The sequence below is a fragment of the Ixodes scapularis genome, unplaced genomic scaffold (assembly GCF_016920785.2).
Source record: "Ixodes scapularis isolate PalLabHiFi unplaced genomic scaffold, ASM1692078v2 PGA_scaffold44__24_contigs__length_19508400, whole genome shotgun sequence".
Taxonomy (NCBI): Eukaryota; Metazoa; Arthropoda; class Arachnida; order Ixodida; family Ixodidae; genus Ixodes; species Ixodes scapularis.
Genome location: NW_024609873.1, coordinates 11942430 through 11964582, shown reverse-complemented (window position 1 = coordinate 11964582; position 22153 = coordinate 11942430). Strand labels below are relative to the sequence as shown.

General features: G+C 43.9%; 1 protein-coding gene across 1 annotated transcript in view; it reads left to right on the top strand.

The window, feature by feature from the left end:
- The window catches only part of LOC8052370 (calcitonin gene-related peptide type 1 receptor), a 234410-nt gene that overhangs the window by 56804 nt on the left and 155453 nt on the right, over positions 1-22153 (top strand). The window contains exon 6 of the mRNA XM_040216633.1: positions 7666-7813. Coding sequence (XP_040072567.1) covers positions 7666-7813 — 148 coding nt within the window. The remainder of the gene's footprint in view (positions 1-7665; positions 7814-22153) is intronic.

Genomic DNA, 22153 nt, shown 5'->3' with positions numbered 1-22153 from the left:
GTCATGGTCGATGCGTGCTCTAAGTAGCTGGAAGTTTACACGATGCCTGCCACGACGTCCAAACACGTCATTGACGTTCTACGGTCTCTTTTACCCACTTTTGCCCTACCGAAAATACTTTTCTCTAATAACGCGCCAAATCTTGCTTCAAATAAAATAAACAAGTTTTTGAAGAAAGAAAGAACAAAACAAAACGGCACCAGGCATCACATTAGTGCACCATACCATCCTGCAACTAACGGGCAAGCAGAACAGATGGTGTGCGAAACGAAAAAAAGCCCTGTTGAAGCTTACGGAAGAAGCAGTTCAGTGAAGAATCGCCAGGTTCTTGTTCCAGCAGCACGCGACGGTCTCATATTACACGGTAAAAACACCCACCGAAGCAATATTCGGCGGACGAAGAGCCACACCCCTTGATATGATGATCCTACGAACGAAGATCGAGAGATTCCCAGATCGGGAGTAATGGCAGTTTATTCGGTCGGACAACTCGTCTACGTAAGGAATTTCAGCGGAAGTCGGGCCTTCCATGTAAAACTTGAGTAGAAAAGGCTCTATATTAGTTGACCAGAAGGTGTCATCCCTCTGAATACGTTGGATATCAATCAATGCCCTTGAGTGTAAATATAACTAAATCACAAAACTCTCTTTGTGTATTGTGTAACTGCCTTTGTATTTGGTAGTAGAAGCTACGGTGGTGATTTGGACCTTTCACACCAGGCTCCTTTTTCTTATTTTTTGCCTCATACTCCTTTGCGGTTTAAGTATGCTTCAAGAATCTTTTGGAACGGGGACACTTTACGTCAACGAGGCCATTTGTTTCAAGTAGTCAATCAGGGAATGCTGCTAGAACTCCGTCCCTCATATTAACGAATAAGCCGCGCTTCTGCACAGTGCAGTTTTTCTGTCCCACGTACAGTTGTAAAGCAGCATCCTCATTGATTCTACCATATTCTGTTACGGGTGAAGAAAGTCTTTGGGTACACGATACTTGAAACAAGTCAGGCACTGAACGTTGTGGTTCGACACCCACTAATGTCGTCGTCCTTATAGAGCCTCATCATTTAATCATTACCTCGTCACCTCATATTGCTCTTCATCAACAGTAAGTACAATAGGCTGCCGCCATATTACAATCCAAGAATTGAAAAATTGAGTCGTTCAGTCCTTCAAGAAACTTATTATTTATATAATGTTATTACGTTACATTACCTCGAGACCATCGACGTCCATCGTCGATCTTCAAATACTTATACCTGTATATAAATTAGACGCACAAAGGGGGGGGGGGGGGGGGGGGGGGGGGGGGGGGGGGTCGGTGGCCGAGTGCATGATCTAGCGCACACCAGCTCGGACCACTGCAGAACCCTCCCCGCCCCTGCCCGTTTCGATCTGGAAGAGCATCGTACCGGCGTGCGGTCGTGTATCCCTACTGCGTGGTGCACGTTAAAGACCCCAGGTTTTCGGTTGCACGGCACTGGCTAAATTGCTCATCTGCAGCTGAGACACTAGACGCCCAATGAGGCGGACTAACTTCCGGCTGTATAAACATACACACAACAATTTGCAATTAGACGCATAAACACAAAGAACACAGCGTGCCGCCTCTTTTCTTTGGATGCCTTTTTTAAACCAGCGAAAGCTCGCGCGTTCTCTCTTTTGAGACGGTTAGAACGGTCGCACTTAAAACCCGCGTTTCTCCTACCCAGCCGCTTCCTCCTCTCATTATGTGTAGTTGGTTATAACTAAATAAGCTATAATAATGGTGTATTGTTCATATTTATTTTCAGTTTCAGTCAGGGAAAAGGAGTTTTGCGGGAACTAGAGCCAATAAATGAGCTGCGTTTAGAGTATCAGCACTCTCTACCCCGACAGTGTTGTGAAGGCCGCCATTATGGGTCTTGTGCAGAGCAAATGCAACTGCCGATCGTCATGATTCAAAAGTGCGACTTCCTCAGCATTAGATCCGGTGTCAGGAAGCTGATGCAATATTGCTTTGCTCTGTCGCGGACTGTTTAAACATTTGTGGAGGACGGAAAAGCGTTTTTGTGATTTTAGATAAAGCTTCAGATATCTGGCAACCATGATTTTAAGTCACAACATGCCCAAGTGTCGTTACTCTGAAACGTAGCTTATTTAATGATACTATTCATGCCCTTGTTCAAGGAGCTTGTAATACATGAAGGCGCCATGACGTAAGCCCCGTGGGTTCCACAAACCACTACCTTTTGACGCCTGCTTCTTCCTCACTGTTCCCGCTAGTGCCACTAAATTAGCTACGCTTCAGAGTAGAGACACTTGGCCATATTGTGACTTAAAATCACGGTTGCCAGTTATCTAAAGCTTTTTCTAAAATCACAGAAAACGGTTTTCCGTCCTCCACAAATATTTAAACACTCCGCGACAGAGCAAAGCAATATTGCATCAGCTTCCTGACACCGGATCTAATGCTGAAGAAGTCGCACTTTTGAATCATGACGATCGGCAGTTGCGTTTGCTCTGCACAAGACCCAAAATGGCGGCGCCCAAAACAATGTTGGGGAACGGAGTTCTGATACTCTAAGCGCAGCTCATTTAGTGACTCTAGGCATGAAGTGAACTCGGGTGTATTCTTTTCCTCTTCGTCTTTATTGTTTATTGATTTCAATCATATCGAATAATGAAGACATTATATCACGCTACGCTTGTCTAATTATTTGTTTTAGATTTATGAACCTGACCCAGTACGTAAATCATTTATTTATCGATAGTAAATCTTGCAATATATTTTTTAAATGCGAAGGTAAAAAGACACGGAGATTGATGATGATACAGACGCCAACGCCGCCCTCGGGAATTTTTTGAACATTAGAAATCAGCAGTTTGTCTGCCATCCGCCAGGTAGCGCAACAAAACACCCAAACAGTTTTTAATTGTTTTTAAAATTAGCTAAGCTCTACACCTATTAAAAAACCAAAGCAAGATCATTGTGAACATTTAGTACATCGGAATGTGTATCTATTCCAAACAATAAATATTATTAGATGCCAGTAAATCTGTGTGATGTCTAAAAAAGATATGCGTCAAAAACAGGTAAGTTTGAAGGGCTCCTGGAGCGTTATGACTTTGAAAATGAAAAAAAGCCATCGTCCACCTCTTGGGCAACCATTGTAGCTCTAAATGTTATAAAAGATTTTATCATAGTTTAATTATTTCCTAAGTGGCATTTGAAGTACCATGACTCGAAGCACAAAAAAGTGCTACGTTTGATATAAAATATCTAAACAAAAAAATTTTACACAACATTAAATGTTTTTATGCATATTACCAATTATAAGCACTACATCTGTAGCTAATTTCATTGTCCTAACGGTTGTCATTAAAAACATATTTGTGCTGAAATATGTCAATTTTAGGACAATATTTGGAGGGATGAAAAAAACAAAGTAGTGCAAATACCAAAAAAGTGTATCGTCACATTCTGCTCCGACATCATCTTAACAAAACTGCTATATTGGAACCGTGTTATCTTTAATGGATCGTTCGTAAAACATGAACTAGCGGAGCAAGTGAGGGTTCGCGCCATCATATTCGCAACGCTACAAATGCGCATGAGCAGTATAAACCAATACACACATAATATCAAATGAAAGAGGATTGCATTGCCTTTCGAATGACACCAATCCCAGAAAACAGGATTTAAAAGGAGATGAGTAATGACCTGCCAAAAAGTATCTAAATTCCCAGATTCAGTGGGACCGTGGCCTTAAGCTGACAGTAGAAGCTCCGCCTTCGGCGCGAGCTTTCTGCCCTTGCCAAGACAGTGTGAACGCGCAGACACGCGCAAACGAAGCGCTGCAAAAGCCAGCAAGCTCGCGCTGAAGGGGGAGCTTCTAGTCTCAGCTTTAAGGTGAACGGTGCATCGCATTTGCGGTTCGTTCATGCTAAGGTGACACTAGTTACTGGAGACAAATTAAAAAGCCAACAGATAAAAACAACAAAATGTTTGCAGGATACAGCGGCGTTAGCGGCTTCCGTATGAACCTACTTGAAAGGGACTTGAAAGCAACGCCCTGGCTGCTTGCATGAGCAGGTGTCGTCGCACATTTTCCTTTGCCCGTTCCTCCTTAATCAAACGCGGCTGTCTGCCGCTTGGTGGGAAAAGAGCATGCGCATGCGCAAAACAATTAAAAAAAAAATCTATCACGTTTTCGCTCATGCCATCTTCTTATGCAGGTCCTTAATTAATAATTATTCTTCGTTTTAGCTTAAGTCCAGAAGCAGCCAACGCTCCGAAGGAATGGGCCTAATCATGCAGCATCAAAAGCGCAAATTACTGGGCCTTTTCTTGTTTATGATTGGTTGAACGCTGATAAAACACGTACGTAGACATGACGGTGCGCTTTTGACGCTGTCTGATTGGTCCGATCAGCTGGTAACGTTGGCGCGTCGGGACTTAAGGAGACACGAAGTATAGGGACGTGCCGATTCCGGATCGAACCGAATAGCACTGCGTCATTCCTAACCTTTGCAGTGGAAGGGAAAGCCACAACGCCACAACCACCGGTTTTCTTACGCCCCAGTCCCACTAGAGCGACATACAAAAACAACCGATACGAACAAGCCTCCAACACATGCAGCATTCTTGCGATGGCACCTTTGGTAGGCGTTTAGTCGTTCGGTCCTCGTGAAGTGCGTACCAGTGAACAAGTCTGCCAAAAAATATCCTCGCGTGTGTGATGCTCGTGTTTGAGCATAGCCTCCTTAATTCTACAAAATTTGTCAAATCGCCAAAAATCTGGTTTGAGACTTGTCGCTGTTGATCGTTTCTGTTTGTCGGGACTAGCGGGGGACCCGCACATCAAGAATGTTAACGCTAGCGATGAGATCACGCTAATCTATTGGAACAGATGTTGGAACCCCTCTGTCTTTAATACGTCCTTTTTCAACTAAAAATGGTTTAATAAAAAAAAAAGAAAAAAAGGAACAGCCGCAAAAAACTATATACAGATATACATGTTTGTGAGCGTAAAAGCGCGAAAAACAACGGACGAGTAAAAGAAACGAACAACACAGAGCGTTCTTTTACTCGTCCGTTGTTTTTAACGCTTTACCCTCACAAACATGGATCACCAACTAGCCCAAGTGCATACCCTTCTATCCTTTTATATAGATATACATATTTTAAATCAATATTTCTAGACAAGTGTTTGGTCCTAGAATTTGTAGCATGTTTTATGGTGAACGTTTAGGCATATGGGCCTAAATGCAAACGGTTCTCAGAGCCGTTTTGATAGTACTACAGTGGCTTAAAGGGGGTAGTGCAGTTGCCGCGTAGCCTCCTCCACGCATCGGGAACGGCCGCTTCTTGAAAGACGGTGTAGGTGGCGCTTTGATCCCCAGCTCCGTTAGGGTACCTCAATTGGCCGGCAGAAAGAGGCACCCTAACACGCTACATAACTAATATAAACACCTCAAAAACAATTCTTTGTTTCCAGTGAACTTCCAACGACATGATTTGTGTTTGAATGTGAATAAAAATGTGAAACTAGCAGAGGACAGTGTAGTCGACAGCTGAATATCGGCCGGAGCGGGCTGGAGCCAAGCTGACCAAGCGGCCAAGCCGGAGCCATAGCCGGAACGACGGTGCTGCAAGCGCCAGCACCACCCGCGTCTCTCTTCCAACGCTGTGCCGCTTCTCCGGTTTCGTTCGTTACACTACCCCCTTTAAGCCACTGTAATATTACACTGAAAACATATTGATGCGGGTCACTATTTAAATAATTTATTTAAAAAGAAAAAAAAAAAAGCAGAGGAAGTTAGAAGCATTGCTTTCTACTCTTTTCTGTCTTTGGTGAAATTAAACGTCCCACACTTGTAAGCAGTGAGAGAGTGCAGGCGAGCTGGTATTTAATCGACATCTTGTAAACCCTGAGATGGGGAGCGATAAAGAAACGGGCGAACACAAAAAACGGACGAACACGTTTGAGATTTTGTTGTGTTCGTCCGTTTTTATCGTTCCCCATCTCAGGATTTACAAGATGTCCCACACTCTTTGAACAATTCTTGTACATAAACGTTCGTTCCATAGACGCACGGTCATAGAGCCAATATACCACCAATACACCAGATTGTTCCAAAAAAATTAAAAGTGTATTTCTAACCGAATAAATACAGTGTTCTACGTATTGCCAAACAAGCATTCTCCGCCCAAATATACGGCTGGCGGCCCGAACCATATGCGAAAGTTTCATAACTAATCGTTATCTCGGTCAGAAGTTATGGGTGGCTTTCTGAAACTTTCAACGGGAAAATAGCGCCCGTTTCTTCCCGTTTTCGGAAACTAGTGCTATTCAGCTGCATGCATTATGAAAGGTCCATTGGCCGCCTTCTTCCGATTGAAAATTTCAGAAAATTCGTTATAACTTTTCAATCGGGTAACCGTTTGTTCTGAAACTTTTACTTCTGGCTCGGACGGCTAAGGCTACATTGAGGCGGAAAATGAGCGTTCGGCGAAGCGTAGTTTATTTTTGGAATAAAAAAAAAAGAAGAAAAACGCTTTTTCTGTGTGTGTGTCGGAGAGGGGGGGGGGGGGGGCGGACACTTTGCACTTTGTTTCAGCTTTAGTCCAGACGCAACCGACGCTACAAGCTAATGGGATGAATCCAGCAGCATCAGAAAACGCGAGTCAAGGGTCCTTTATTGTTTATGATTAATGCAGCGATGACAGAACACGTACGTAAGCTTGACGAACAGCATGATGGCGCGCTTTTGACGCTGTCTGATCGGTCCCATCAGCTCCTAGCGTCGGCTGCGTCTCAACAGGAAACGGTCTATAGACCAACTCAACTCACTGACGTCACGCCACTGCTGGGGCGCTGTTGTCAGCGCCGCGCATGCGCAGATGATTCACTCCTCCCGAATTAGGTTTCTGCGCAGGCGCACTGCCCACACTTGGTGAAGGAAAGGCTTGCTTGTTTGTAAACACTGTGTTGGTGTATAGTTACAGCTTAGGAAAAGCTTGGCTTGACTGATAAATGATGTCCAGGCCTCTTGTGCCGTAATCCGCGCTTCGGCGTTTTTTTTTCTTTTTTTAGCTCGTCGTTGTTTTGGCTAATACCGGCCGCAATGTCGTGGGTTGAGAATGCTCAATAAGACGTCGCAAAACTCGCGTTCTTGTAGTCAATAAAACTATCGCATTATGTATAAGCAACTGATTTCTCTTTTGTAGTCTATTTAAAATGCGTTAGATCCAGTTTGACGTACATGATCGTATATTGTGCGCTTATTTCTCTTTTTTTTTTTTGCGCTTGAGTGTAATAACAAGCCTCGAAAGAACACGAGCGCCGTGACAATGCATTTTTGTCGCTGTTTGAGAGGCTAAAGTTCCTAGATAAGAGCTTCCTGGAAGTAGCGACATGTTTTTGAAACGCGGATTGCGTGACGGTGCAAGTTTTAGGAAGCGAATGACGCCGCACAGCCGAAGACTGAACTGAATGAACCTATTTCGTTCGAACGGAATGTCCTTTGTAATTTGTAGTGGTGGTCGTTACTTGCAAAAAGAAGTATCAAGAGACTTTATGGGTGGCTCCACGTGATCGCGGCGTTGGCAGTGGTTGAATTTAAAGTGAAAAGGGGAAAAGCTCTATGAGCGCGCCTCCGACTCTCCCCTCGACGCCTGTGCAGTCAACTGAAGATCCAGCGGATCCTGATGCACAAGCACCTGTGCACAAGCCTGTTGCTGTACGGCATCGCTAGCATCGCCATCGACTACGTCCTCATCTGGAACGAGTTCCCCGGTCCCGGAAGATTCGAGATCGTCGCGTCCAATCCCGTAAGTGAACTGGAATAGAAACCGACTGTAGTTTGTAGCATGTTAAGAGCGGGACAAATTCTTCCCACGAAGTTCATTGCTCGCAATGATTCGTTGTTTTCTCCCCTCCACTTTCGCTTCCTCTCTTTTCGCCCTTCTAAAAAAGAAAAAGTAATGAATAATGTAGGAGGGGTGTTTACCGGCTGTTCTTAAACTGGAACTGATTACCAAAACCTGAGCCTTGCGTCATCGTCAGTGCCACAAGTGGCAAACGTTCAAAAGCTCAACGTAATTGCGTGGCAAATCTAGAACCGTAGTGCGTCTGCTAGCTGTGAGATGTCGACGCGTCAAGGACGGGATAAGCAGACGCAAAGGGCCCTGTGGTAATTCACCATTAAAAACGTTCGTCATGTGACGCAAGCAAGCGTCCGGCTTAAACGATATTGGCGACGCGAGCGATCGAAAGCGTCGCTGTGGTCGGCCTTCCGCGATTGGCCGAATGCTGACTATGACGTCAGCAAAGGATTTCTCATCGACGGAAATAAGAGAAATGGAAGAGCTTCCATTCCAACGGTGTTGGTAGTGTTCCTTGAAGATCGCAATGATTTCAAGCTTCTACCATGCTCATTACAAACACCATCGAACTTGTTGTTCGCAAAGTAATGACGTCACGAAAGGTAACCATAGGAGGGCGCCACTAAAACATCTCGCCGCTAATAGCGTACATCCTTCATATATTAATTCATCTCTATTTACAGCTCTTATCTCTATGTAAGTATATCGGCTGCACCGGGGACCGGGAGCCAATCGCTGGTGCCATTGGCATCCATTTAGGAAATGCATGAACTCCATCCAATCCTTACACAACTAGGAGCATAACGTTACAGAACCAACTTGGGTGTTCTTTGGGGACGGCTACAATTCTTTGAAGATCAGCAGAGGAGAGTTGACGGGGGCTAGTTTTGTAGGGATTGGTTGGAGTTCCTTTATTTCCTATGTTTTACCCAATCAGACAGATATCTGCCAAATGTTCAGGTTTAATTATTTACCTCTTGGCAGCCATTGCTTGGATGCACGGTGCTTGATTTCAAATGTTTTAACATGGCGTACGTTTAAAGCTGTAATATAAAAAGAAATCAGCGCAAAAGTGTAACCGGCATAAATAAAACAATATGAAAGTGACATCTCAAGCGTCACGTGAGCGAGTGATATGGCGGTGGCTATCACGTGACCAACGTAAACTACATTTGGCGGGCCATGTACAGTGATGTCTCGCTAATATGGACACCTCCGTTCCCGTAAAAAATCGTCCATAATGTGAGTTGTCCATATTAACGAGACAATAATGCACGTATTTTCCCAGTTTGTCCCCGAAAGTGGTGTCCGTATAGCGGCTTATCCATATTAACGGAGTCCATATTAACGAGACATGACTGTATCGCCAACCAAATTTAGCGCACTTGGTAGACCACCACAGCAGGACTCAATCGCGCCTCACTCTAACTGGCTGGCGTAAGCAATCATGTGATTATAGAGACAGCCAGTGGAGTTCTCGTCGGAAGTCGTGGTATTTGGGTCTCGGAACACTAATTTACCGAGATTTACCGACCCAAAGCGTGTTTTAGTTCTACGTGTGACAGTTTTGTCAGGTATGGCCAAAGTTCTGTTTCATGTCTTGACGGCGTTTATGAACCTTTCGGTTGAACGTATAGTCTGTTGGGTTCTTCCCCGGCCCCCTGGTTTAGCGCTTTGTTCATACGCCGCGAGAAGTAGTTCCTTCAAGATTTGGTTGTTGGTGGAAAGAGCAATGCTTTTGGTGTTCAAAGGTCTACGTCTTGATGAGATAACATATATCTAATCAATATTTCTACTGCATATATCTTATTTTCTAGATAGAGGGAAACTAGTAATAATCCGCCAAGAGCCGATATATATATATATATTTTTTTTTTTTGCTACGGTTCTTGAGGTAAAAACAAGCACAATGCGGTTATTTACGCTATGCTTAGTGTATGGGAACTCTATTATGAAATTGTGTTTTGGGCACCGCCATTTCGGTGCTTTTATAGTGCAGAGCGGGCTCAATTGGCGATTGTTACAATAAAAAAATGGCTGGAAACTGGTTGCTAGGATAGGCGGCGCAAGCTACCGCCCGTTATAAAGCACACGATCGTTAGCATTCATCCATGCATCCATCCATCTATTTATCCATGGCTGAAGTGTCGTTACTTTGAAGCGTATCTTACTCAGTGGTCCTAGATTTATACCACTCCGGTACCGGAAGTGTAAGAAGGTACGCGGAAATAAGAGCAGTTCTAATTCGCGCATCTAAGATGACATAAAACAAAAACAGTACTCTGCACTCTCAACAAAAGGGTAGTCGTAGGGTACTACATTTGGGGTAGTCAGAAGCCGTCAAAGATATAGCTACCCCTCTTAGCAATACTAACGACCCCATGCGTAGTCACGCGGCATGAAATCAACAAGTAGTCACAGTGAGCCCCCCCCAAAAGCAACATGGCGGCTGGCAAGCGACAGTGGAGCAATACGAGTAAGGCCTAGCGAGCTGGACTGCTTTTTGCTAAAGTACGATACTCAAGTGCGCATGCCCCTTCGCTGCCTTCCGTGCGCACTAAAACACTCCAAAACGCGCCTCGAAGCACCGGCACCACGCCTATAACGAGGGGCGGCGATGTGAGGGGGGGCATTCGAGGGGGTTGGTCCGCGACTGCTTTTGGCGCGGCCGGCTGCATTTACTCCGCGGCCAGAAAACATTCAAAGAAGGAATCGTATAGCGACAAATGAAATGATGTCTTGAAGGAACAGAGGATCTGCTTGCTGTGCTTGCCGCAAGTGATCCGGCGTTTTCGGTTGACAGCGGCGAGGCGAGGCATCACCGATTCAAGCGGCGTCGGTTTCGATCGTTCAACGCTCCTGCTCACCTGTTAGCATTCGTTATCCACTTTCAAGTCCCTGGTAATCCCCACCACGTCTGTGCACGCACTATTCAACGCACGGAACACCGATTCAACTGGCTATGGGACTGATCCACTGATCCCACTGGGACGAGAGGCCGAGAGCCGAACCCTTTGTGGCTGCTCCGTGGAGCTATCGAGCGCCTCCATGCTGTTCACTCAAATAAGTAGACACATAAGCGCGACTCCTTGAATTGGGCGGCGACACGCGCCACCTAACGGACAGCGCTAAAACTAAGAAAAAAGAAACCAACAGTCTTTGCTCTGAGCGCGTCGCTTGACATGCACGTACTACATATTCAACACCACATTTCACACATACGCGACATGCAGACGCCATGCAATATTATACATGAACGCGGTCACAAACAGCACAAGGTACAACATAAGTTATTGTCACTTGACATTCCTATATACACGAGTAGTCGACACCACCAGCTTATATACTGCTGTATTTTCTGTGACCGATTAGGATGGTGACCACTGTCATAATTTGCATAAATACGAAAAGACTGTGCAAGATCTATCCGTATGTATTATTTTCCTCTACTGCCCTTTGGAAAGCGCTCGTATCTCTTATGTAATTCATTGAAAAAGTGAACTGCGCCTTATAAATCAAATTGAATAGTCGCTACACGCCACGTTTTGATCAGTTTCGTTTTCTCGCTTGCCTACACTTCGAGTATACAGAAGCCTGTTTAATTAATTGTATTAATTATCGAAACCAATTTCAGCTATCATAACTTTCTGAACTTGCTGATGCATTTTCTTTTCTCTTTTTACATATCCGAATGACTTCAGCGGCGGTTGAGTAAATGTTGAGTACACTGAGCGCGCGCAGGTGATTCTAGCGAAGCCCGTCCGCCGGTCCTCCCCGAAGCGTTGTTTCAGTTTTCTTCTTTTCGCTCGTGTCTTTCCAATATGCGTTCTATGCGCTCGCGCTCGCGCCAAGAGGACAGTGCAGAATTGCCGTTTTCGGGCCCGTGCCTTCACCTACAGCGAACGCGAAATACGTATGCTAAATTATCTGAAGCCTGGTTCAGACAGTTGCGTTTGACTGCGTTGCAGCAGTGAGAAACCAGGACATCCCTGCTGCTTATATCGCGTTCCAAGACGATTTCTTGATTGGATTCCACGCTTCATACGAAGCACAGATGTGCCGGTGAATCGCTTTCGGTTCTCGACGCAACGCTGTCAAACGCATTCAAACTCAAGTGTCTGAACCGGCCTCAAGCTTCAAAGAACGCCGAGAATATAGTTCTCTGCGCTGCACCTGCTGGCTTCTCCAGCAGTACCTTTTCTAAAAAAAAAAAAAAATCTAAACCGAATACTACGTGTATGTTTGCCAACGCCTTATTTTTGGAAATTTACTTGGAATCCTTTATATAAGTAACAGGAACGCGTGCCGAAAGGCCTGAAATCCTAGTCCCCTTCAAAGTACTCCACCTTGGATGACACACACTTGTTTGAAGCATTTTTTATCGAGTATGCTCGATAAAATGTGCCAAATGAGCCAGTGAAGGCGAATCATATATCCCAAGACAGAGAAATACTCAAATACACAGGCATGATCCCAGATATCTGTGTACGTTCGTCCTGTTCGGCCTCAGTCGTGGTGTTTAATGCTTAATACTGCACTGCACTTGAAAGCAAAAACAATTGTGTATGACAGGCGTGCAAGTTCGGCGGAACCGAGGAGGCCATTTGCAACTGATCTGCACGCAGAACTGACCGATCACACCTTTAACGAGATCACGCTCTTTACTGAGCCGCACAATAAAAGGTGACAAGAGTATCTCGTCCGGCGAACATTCCACTCAACTCACGCCTGTGCGTAACTTCCTGTGCTTTTCTAGAGAGTTGGTTAAATTCCTCGAGCACGACGCCAGCTGCCAACTGTTTACAAGCGGTACATGGTAAAACCCGCGACGGAACCAAAACGGACAACCGCGATACCTTTTATCTGCCTCGGGTTTTATTAGGTGCCTGCCAAGGTTGCCTGTACTCTTTTGCATGTTTGTTTTCTGCCAGTTTAGGCGAACTGAGCCACACGCCTGTTTCGACCGGTTCAAATTTGAATAAATGGTAACCAACGCACAAAGAAAACAAGTTTCAAGTACTTTTTGAGTTTTTTGAAGCGACTTTTACTATTGAACGGCTGCATGTACTTGAATGTGCAATTCAAGAGATTATAAGACGTGACTACCCCACGCTTGTCACTTGCCAACAGGGTGGTAACGCTCAATGGCTCGTGCCCAGAGGGTAGTTAAGTAAGCCTGTGGGGTAGTTACAGCCGTCAAAACGCATGATTACTAGGGGGGGTGCTCACTTTTTCTTAGAGTGTGAGGGCTTGACTAGGATGACGGTTCTTTCGAAGTAGAGGATGTCCCAAGCGGACCTCCCGCTGTAAAGCAAGTCGGAAACATCGGCACCCTCCCATACATGATTTGAACTTTCACCGAATGTACATTGAACTGGTAAAGTTTATAGTGTGAAATTTCGAGGCGCAGTTTTTGTCCTGTAAAAAAATGTAAGCTGAAAAACTTGCCAAAGTTCATTCAACGCGCGTTCCAAGACGACCGACTTACTGACCTTTTAAACTTGCTGCGTCATCTTCCGATAGGCACCGTGAACAGACAACAGAGCACTGATATCTATTTCACTAGGCTGGATCGCGGATCGAGGCTTGATTGGCTGGGGTCGAGTAGCACCACCGGCGGCCATTGTTTGACACCAACAATTGTGTTAAACCATAAGAAAAAAAAACTTGAACAAGTGAGATTTTTTACTTATATTTTATTTTTGACGACCGAACTTCTACAAAGTTTTCTAGAAATGGTAACAATTTTGTTTGCTGTCAATTCATTTAAGTTTTAGAAGCAAATACCTTTCTATCTGCTGTTAACTTCCCCCACGGTTTCCACAAACCCCGCGAGCAGCCAGGGGGATCCACGCCGTCACGCGGGCAGCCAGAATGGTTTGCTCCGATGCACTTTTATATTTTGCTTACGAAGGATTGCAGATCGCGTACGAGGCACGATTTTTGTTTCCAACGAGCGCGAAGAACTGCGTAAGCAATACATTGTGGGATTGTGTTTCTTCATGCAGCTTGCGCGGTGCACATGCCACCTCGGTTATGATTGCTTTTGTTTCTATCGCTTCTACGTATAGTTCAAAAATCTTGAGAAACGATCGCAGGACGCCAGTGGAACCTTGCTAGAATACTTCGATGGCAGCAGACGGCCGAGACTGACAAGTTGCTTCCTCTACAACCCACTTCGCACAAGCTTCAATAATTGATTTCTATTAAGTCTACCCATAGACTTGCATGTTTGGGCTGGTGTCAAGCAATGGCCGCCGGTTTTTCGACCTTCAGGCTCCCGATCCACGATCCAGCCTACTACCACAGAGATCAATGCAACATAGCGCGTCGTCAGCTCGCTGCGCCTATCGGTAGATGGCGGCACAAGTTCATAGTTTCGTTAACTTGATCATCTGCGGACGTGACTAACGTAAACTTTGGTAGCTTTTTTGCTCTAATATTTTTACAGGCGGAGAGCTAATCTTTGAAATTTCACACCGGAAAACTGACCTTTTCAATGCACATCGCTGAAAGTTTGAGCTTTCTATGTTGAGTTGAAGATTCTTCCGGCTCGCTTTACCACTGAAGGTCCGCTTGGGACAAGCTAGTGGGACACGCTAGTGGGACATATGTGAAAGTAATTCATTCTTTTGAAACAGATCAAATATGCCAAGATGAACGCGGTAATTAATATACCGAGTTTCTCATTACACCGCCGCATATGATTAAGCAACTCGCTTTTAATTTATCGCTCCGCGAAGTTTCCAACTCCGTTTGCTTCCCCATTTTTAATATCATATCATAAATATGCTAGAAGTGTTCCGTTCAGCATGTGATGAAAACTGACTTCTCCTCTACCTCATTATACAGAAGCGGATGAAGTAAAAAATACTCGTTAGAATGAGAAGTAAGATGAGTAAAAGTAAACATAACTTCTTGAGTCGTAAAACAAAATTGTACCAATAAATTAGGTCGGAGGAAGTGCACTTAGCGAGAAATGGTGGGACACCTTGCGAATATAATTAACCAACCGTCGGAAAGTCCGACCAAAAAAAAAAGAAAAAGATATTTTAGGTGTGTGCAAATTTTCAAACCCCTGACCTTTCATTTTGTCGCTATATTTTTTTAGGTGGAAAAAAAGGGAGGGCGGGGGGGGGGGGGGGGGGGGGGGGCGGGTTGGAGACTTTGGGTATGCCACGCATATATTTCTCTTTCCTCTTCAATCCGCCATCTTCATCAAATTAAGAAAAAAAAAACTGGAATGAAGTTTTAAAATACTTCCTCGTTTTATACATTGCCGTCCTTATTCTGAATTTCTTAACTTAAAGGGGTGCGCTCAAAATTTTCATCAACGTGAAAGAAGACTCCCCCTCTTCTCTTTCTTTTTCTCCTCCCCTTTCCTCTTCCATTTTCCTCCTCGCTTTTTACGGCCTTCTCGCACGAGTGCTAATGGGCTTACCCCCCCCCCCCCCCCCCCCCCGACAAAATCTCTGTAACCCTTCAAGTTTCTTTGCTTCAATCCCAAACATCAGGGATTAGTTACGCAGGCTAGATAGGAGCTGGGAAAACTCGCTTTTCTTCTTTTTTTTACTCTATTTCTGCAGTTCTAAAACACACTCAGACACTTCCGCATGCGGTCACATACGCTACAACCAGACTTGTACGTAATCCGTTACAAGTAACGAAATTACTTGTAATCCCTTACATTTATCAGTAATTTAGTAACGGAATAATTACATATTTTCTACAGTAATTTTAAAGTAATTCCCTTACATTTTTGAAGTAACGGATTCGTTGTAATCCGTTACATTTTTTTTGTCAGCTCCAGCCCCCCCCCCCCCTCCCATTCTAGATAAAGCTTTTTTTTTCATTTTTGTAAATTCGAGTGCAGTGACACTGTCACGCGAATCGACCAGCGCAAAGATAGGCTTGGCACTCCTCAGTTCAGCAAAGCCTTTTTTTGCAACACCAAGCCCCTGAATCTATTTTTTTTTAGACCCTAACATCAATGTCAAAAAATCCAAATGAACAATTCTTCAAAAAAAGAAAAAAAAAGGGGGGGGGGGGTCAAGCTATTTCCGCTTTTTTTTTTAGTCCCTTTGTTTTTTCTTTGCGATCGAAGACGGGGAAAGGAGGACACCAAGTGATTGTGCGCCTCTTCGAGAAGCTCAAGGGGGCAAATGCACTGAAAAGAATTAACAATGTCCTTCTCGGTTATAGTGACTAGGACCATTTTCATAATGTCACAACACGAGACAACGCTCCGTGTACCCTACCCTTTTTGTGAGTCAGCTTTTTGCGAGCACTCAGAAAATGGTAATAACCTTCCTTTTTCTTCCTGTTTTGCCCCAGCAGGACGCATCTTATCTCAAGCACATATTTTTACAAATGAAACATAATGGTGGCTGACCTAGACTTGATATTCTTAGGGTGCCTTCATCCCTAGATATTTTGGGCTTGAGGATAGAGTGAAATTCGCGAGTGGGGCCATAGCGCGGCTTACTTAGTACTCTACCCTTTGCTGCCCGTGGCATCAGTGGACGCCTGTCTGGAGAACACCGGAGTAAACTGCAGTCGGTTCGTGCTCCGTGCGTTTTTGAACGGCACCAAGGTGCACACGGCAAACGTGCGTTTACATTTCCTTGTTTTACCCGGCGTTCTAATTAATTGTTGTTATGAGTGTCCTTCTTTTTCTTTTATTACTTATATTCATATACTGGAAACTTTTTTTATTCACCAACGTCTCAAGTGAGGCTCGAACTGTTCAGAACCAAAGTAAGAATAATATCGAGACAAACCTTATTTATTATTTAATTATCACCTTACTGTTACAACTATGTTTTGCTATTGATGACTTCCACAGCTTCGCGATTTAGTCAATAGAGAATTTTAGTAGATCGGTCCGATAACGATAGCCGATACTTCGCCGCCGTCTTTGCGTATGCATCATATCGTTATCGGGTACCGTTATCGCGGGTAATGGAGGTATCGGAAGGATCTACTAAATCTCTCGAATAGCAGGCAACGGCTGCAACGACGAAGCTTTGCTCTACATTCGAGGTAGATAGTACCTCCCTTGCTTCGCTAAAAAAGCTCAATGAAGAGCATGAAGCATTCGTGAGGAACAATATGGCGCTCCCATCCAGTGCCTCAGCTCAAATGGTGTTAAGCGTAGCAGTCGACATATTGAGTAAGAAATAACGTGAAATGTCTGACGAGACTTTCGACAGCCAGCTGTTGCACAAAATACTCAACGTCATTAAATGGAACAGGTGGCAACAATAAGAACTTTAATAGCCCTCTTCCCTTTGTTCCTTACTTGAGGACAATAATGTTAAAAGTAACGCCACGAAAGTAACGGATTACTTTTTGTGGTAACGGTCAGTTACTTTCATGGGAGGGTAATTGTAATTGTAATAAATTACAATTTAGCCTTGAGTAATTGTAAATGTAATTCCTGACTATTTTTCAGTAACGTGTACAAGTCTGGCTACAACCCCACATATCTATCTGGAGCGAACGAAACTTGAACATTACAGCAGAAGGAAATAAAGGTGGCTGTTCTTATCTGAACTTTGAGCTCTAACCAGAGATCTAAAAATTGGTCATTCTAACAACGACACACTGAAGAGTGATTGTATCACTATATTTTTTTTGTTCAAAGTAATAATCATGAGTAAATGCAAGTCTAAAATATTGCAGTAAAAGGGCGACGCATGTAAAATGAATTGCATTTTGACAATATAGTCATGTATCGAAATGAACACAGTCAGACCATTTCTTGCGCATAATATATAGGTTCGTACTACAAGTGTTTTCTTGAGTGATGGCCGCCTCGTTGAAGCAACTAAGAAGTGTAAAAAACAAACTTCCATAAAAAGTGAATCGATTAATGGTATATTTTATACATCTTCAGTCTTTGAAAACATTTCTTCGTGGCCAGTTGCATCTAGTTTCTGTCAACAAGTGTAACTGAAACCTTGACAGCCGACAAATATGTTGCGTATCAGCAAAAAAAAAAAAAAGCGGGAAAGACAAAAATTAAATCGCAAAATCACAATTTTTTTTTGCTTAAAATAGTGCAAGTAGCGGTACTAGAATGTTATGCTATTTATCAAAAGAGAGCAAGTATCACGAAGTTTTTATTCTCTTATGTTCCCATTTGTTCGCAGATTAAGAAATGGAATGCCCAGATAGCCTCTGTGGTTCTTGCATAATTATTCAGGGCTCTGTCAGAGTGGGCGAAGGTTAGCGACCATCTTCAAAAAACCCAGGAGTACGGAAGGTGTATTACTGCAAGTTTTGGGGCTGCTTGGCTAATTTAGGTGTCTGGCGTTGCCCAGCCTACCTAGAAAAGAAGCGAAACAGCGACCAGCTCAACGTCATCACCAAGCGGGAAATCATGCCAAAATGTGTCCTCGAACACGTGCGAGATCTGTGCCCGAACCCAGCCGGCATTCGCTACATGGGGCACAAGTGGGAATAGGGGACATTGATTGGTCGGTGCACATGTAGCATTTGCAGTGTAACTCGAAGTAAAACAGAGTAAGGTTCTCAAACATCACCAAACCCAGGTGTGACAGAACTACTGCTTGAAAACCAATTGAGAGATTTTTTTTTTCATGTCGTAATTCAACTCTGTGAATGCTCGTAAAAAAAGTGAATAGACGGTTGGGAGCCTTGAGTAGCGAATTTGGAGCAAAGTTACCGATTTGAAGTACTCAGTTCATGATTGCACGGACAGGTCCCTCATCACAGGGATGGCATCAAGAATGAGCGTTTTGAGGCCGACAGATCGTTATAATTAATTCCTGATTAATCTATGAAACGAACTATAAAAAGAGAAAAACTTAGACGATTTAGCAATTTTTGAATATAGTCATGCGGACTTCAAGTTTCGAAAGAACGAAATGTAGTAAAAATGCAGAGCTCTGTTATGTTCTTTATGTCCGTACTTGTCCTTCGCGCTGTTCGCCAATTAAAACGAAAGCTGCAATATCTGTAGATTATGCCTGGTTATGTTGTCTTTAAAAGAAAAGTAATCAAGCAAGTTCGGCATAGTGCCACCAATTCGAGCAAATTCAATTTCATGTGGAATGCAACGTCAAAACAGTACTTGCGCGGAAAATAATGTATCCGTCATTCCTCGTCTTCCAGAATCTGTCAACCACCGATTTCGGTTACCGGACTTTTCGGTCCACAGATTATCACGCTCAGTAGAAAAGTCGCCTTTTTTCACCAAAAGAACTGGAAATTATTTTTTATTCAAACAGGTCAGGTGGTGATGCGTGTTTGAGTGTAGGACCGTTGACTAGGCACTCGTTTGCGCCAAGAGTGCTGTGCTTCCTTTCATGCTGCCTGCGACGAGTGTTGAATTTTGAATACAGTAGAAATAAAATCAATTAACACTCTTAAAATTATTTTAAACTTGCGCTTTATGCAGGCATTTAGATTTTGGTCGTACCTTCTATTCATCGTTGTCTTCGATGAGGATCAACTTGCCGAGGAGGCCGCGCTGTCCGCGGACGCGGCTTGACAGATTAGGTCGCGAATGCAAAATTTTCAAGAACCTTTAAAGAACAAGTATAAAGATTAAAGACGTTTACAAATCTCTGCGACGCGAAATTAAAGCTGCGCCCCAATTTCGCTTTACACAGCGATTACACCGGCCAGTTTTCGATCTGAGGTTTTCGGGCGGAAAGAAAACGAGTTTCGAGACACAAATTGTGTTCTGGGTAGTTGGGCTCTCGTATCATCGCACCCGAATTCTTTTTAATGTAAACGAAACGAACACTTTACGCCGATGAGACCCATTTTATGTTGTTAGTAAATGTCTTGCAAGAGTTGAAGTATTTTTATTCATGCCTAATAAATTAAATGTTTATGACTAATTACCCAACTTTTTTTAATGTATTAAGAACCGAAATGTCACTTGTAAAGTTCTAGAGCTCCTTGAGAAACACCCGAGTTAGCTGTTTGCAACGTGATACGCCACGCGTGGGTTTCTTCTGAGCAGTAATAAAGCTTGTGAAGCGTAACAAAATACCCCGTGATTAAGCGCCCGCCCCATCATAGACTAAAGGCCCGTTAACACTCTTGCAACCGAGTACGACTGAGAGAAACGAGACCGGTTTTTAAGCCGTTTGCGACTTCTTAGGACCGGATGCGATGCAGCGGAGCTGTTCCTAAGAAGTCGCAAGAGGCTTAAAAACCGGTCTGGTCTCTCTCGGTCGTACTCGGCTGCAAGAGTGTGAACGGGCCTTTAGTTTCGAATGTGCCTAACTTTTTTAAATAGGCCGAAAACAAAAAAAAAAAAAAAAAAGATGCACGGAAGACGCGCGTTTCACGCTTTTTTATATCAGAAAAAAACTGCCCTCTGCTTTATAAACAGCGTTTTCTTTTTTGCTTATTAGATATTAGAAAAGAAACGTGCAAATTAACGCAATTGCGTTTTGTGGATGTGAGCAATACGGCAAGGCAAAGATTAGGTTCAAGAAAGAACGCAACAAAAACCGAAAGATTACTTAACATTTGCTAAGAACTTTTATTTATAAAAGAAAACGGCATAGCTTTATTTGGGAAGTTGTTGGGCATAATCGAAAGCCACTAAATCGTCGAGTGAAAATCAATGCAATTGTGGTTTGAGTAGGTGAGCTATACGGCCAGGCGAGAATTAGGTTCAAGAAACAATGCAACTTAAAACCGACTCCTTCCCTAAAATTCGCCAATTAACCTTTTAGTTAGAAAAGAAAACGGAATAGTGATGTTAGAAAGTTGTTAGGCATAATCGAAAGACACCAAACCGTCTATTCCGAAAAGAATGTAACGCGTGTAGAATATTACACGGCGTCCTGAAAAACCGCCTAATTTGGGCGCGAAAATCTAGTTCTGATTTGATGTGGCCTCCATCTCCGCGTGGCACAGCCCGACGCCATGAAGCCTAATGGCCCTGTTACACTGAGGCAACACGACAGCAACAGTAACACAACACGTTCTCCAACAGTCGGGCAACTTGTTGCTCGCTCCCCGTGATGTCCAAAAAACCTGTCACATCACGGCGACAACATGAACGACAACTAAAATGTTGCCTCAGTGTGACAGCTTTTGGCAACAAAAACAGCAGCAACTTGTGTTGGACAACGTGTGCTGCCCTGATCGCTGGCTGAGCGAATTTCCGGCCGGAAACACGACAACATAGATAGCTTCGATGGTAGAGCTAGTCCCCTATCAATAAAGTCTTACTCAAATAAAGGCTTGGACAACGTTATTTAACAATAATTAGGGCTGGCGTGGAGCTAAAATATTTTCGATTAATGTTTTTGCTGCGTAGTTACGGAAAGCGATTTTCTAAATGGTCACAGCTGCGGTCGTGAACGTTCAGCCTGGTTTTGAAATTAGAACTGCCGAGAGACCAGGTCACATTACTGATAGTAAAATAAAATGGCATGTCTACTCATCCGCTAATGAAGTACAATAAAAATAATCCAGAAAACCAAAGATTAAAAAATCGAAGCATAAAACGACCACTATGATTATGATTGTTGATTCTTGAAACTTGGAAACAGCCGCTACCAGACACCTGATTTGTTTTCAAAATACCCCGGACGTTTTGAGGGAGTGAAGCGATCATATAGCAGGCGATAGGCAAGTAGACAGCGTTTAAAAATATTTATTCGACCGATTATTATGACGGCCGATCGTGTCGGTGTCGCAGTTTTAAAGCACTGTCAGTTCAGCTCAACACCACGCTGCAAAAGACGCTTTGGGGTACTGCCGGTGCTATCTGAATTTTACAGTAGAAATAGGAATTGCATGAAAGAACCGGACAGAAACACTTCATACGGTGGCGTAAATCCCGAACATCAGCGATGTCACTGTCCTCGGTTAGGGCTATCTGCTTTGTCAGCGAATGAAGAACATTTCGATAAAATAAAGAGCGGAAAATACTCCCCTTGTCAAGTTTTCTAATCACAGTCAGTGGTTGATGTCGTACCGTGGTAATTCCCCGCTTTTCGAACGCACTAGCACTTTGTAGAGTCACATTTGCAGCGATTCCGCGCCGCACACGAACGAAGGTAAACAATCAAGATGGCGGAGTGTTCCCTGTGTTGTCCCCGCCGGCAGCGCGATGTGAGAGGGTTGTCAGACAACAGATCGGGCAACGCGGTTGCCCGGCGGCAGCAACATGTTGCCCGACTGTTGTTGTTGCCTCGATGTGACAGGGTCGCCGGCAACACGACTTCCTCGTTTTGCCGGATAGAGTTGTCCAACTGTTGCCTCAGTGTAACAGGGCCTTCAGTGATA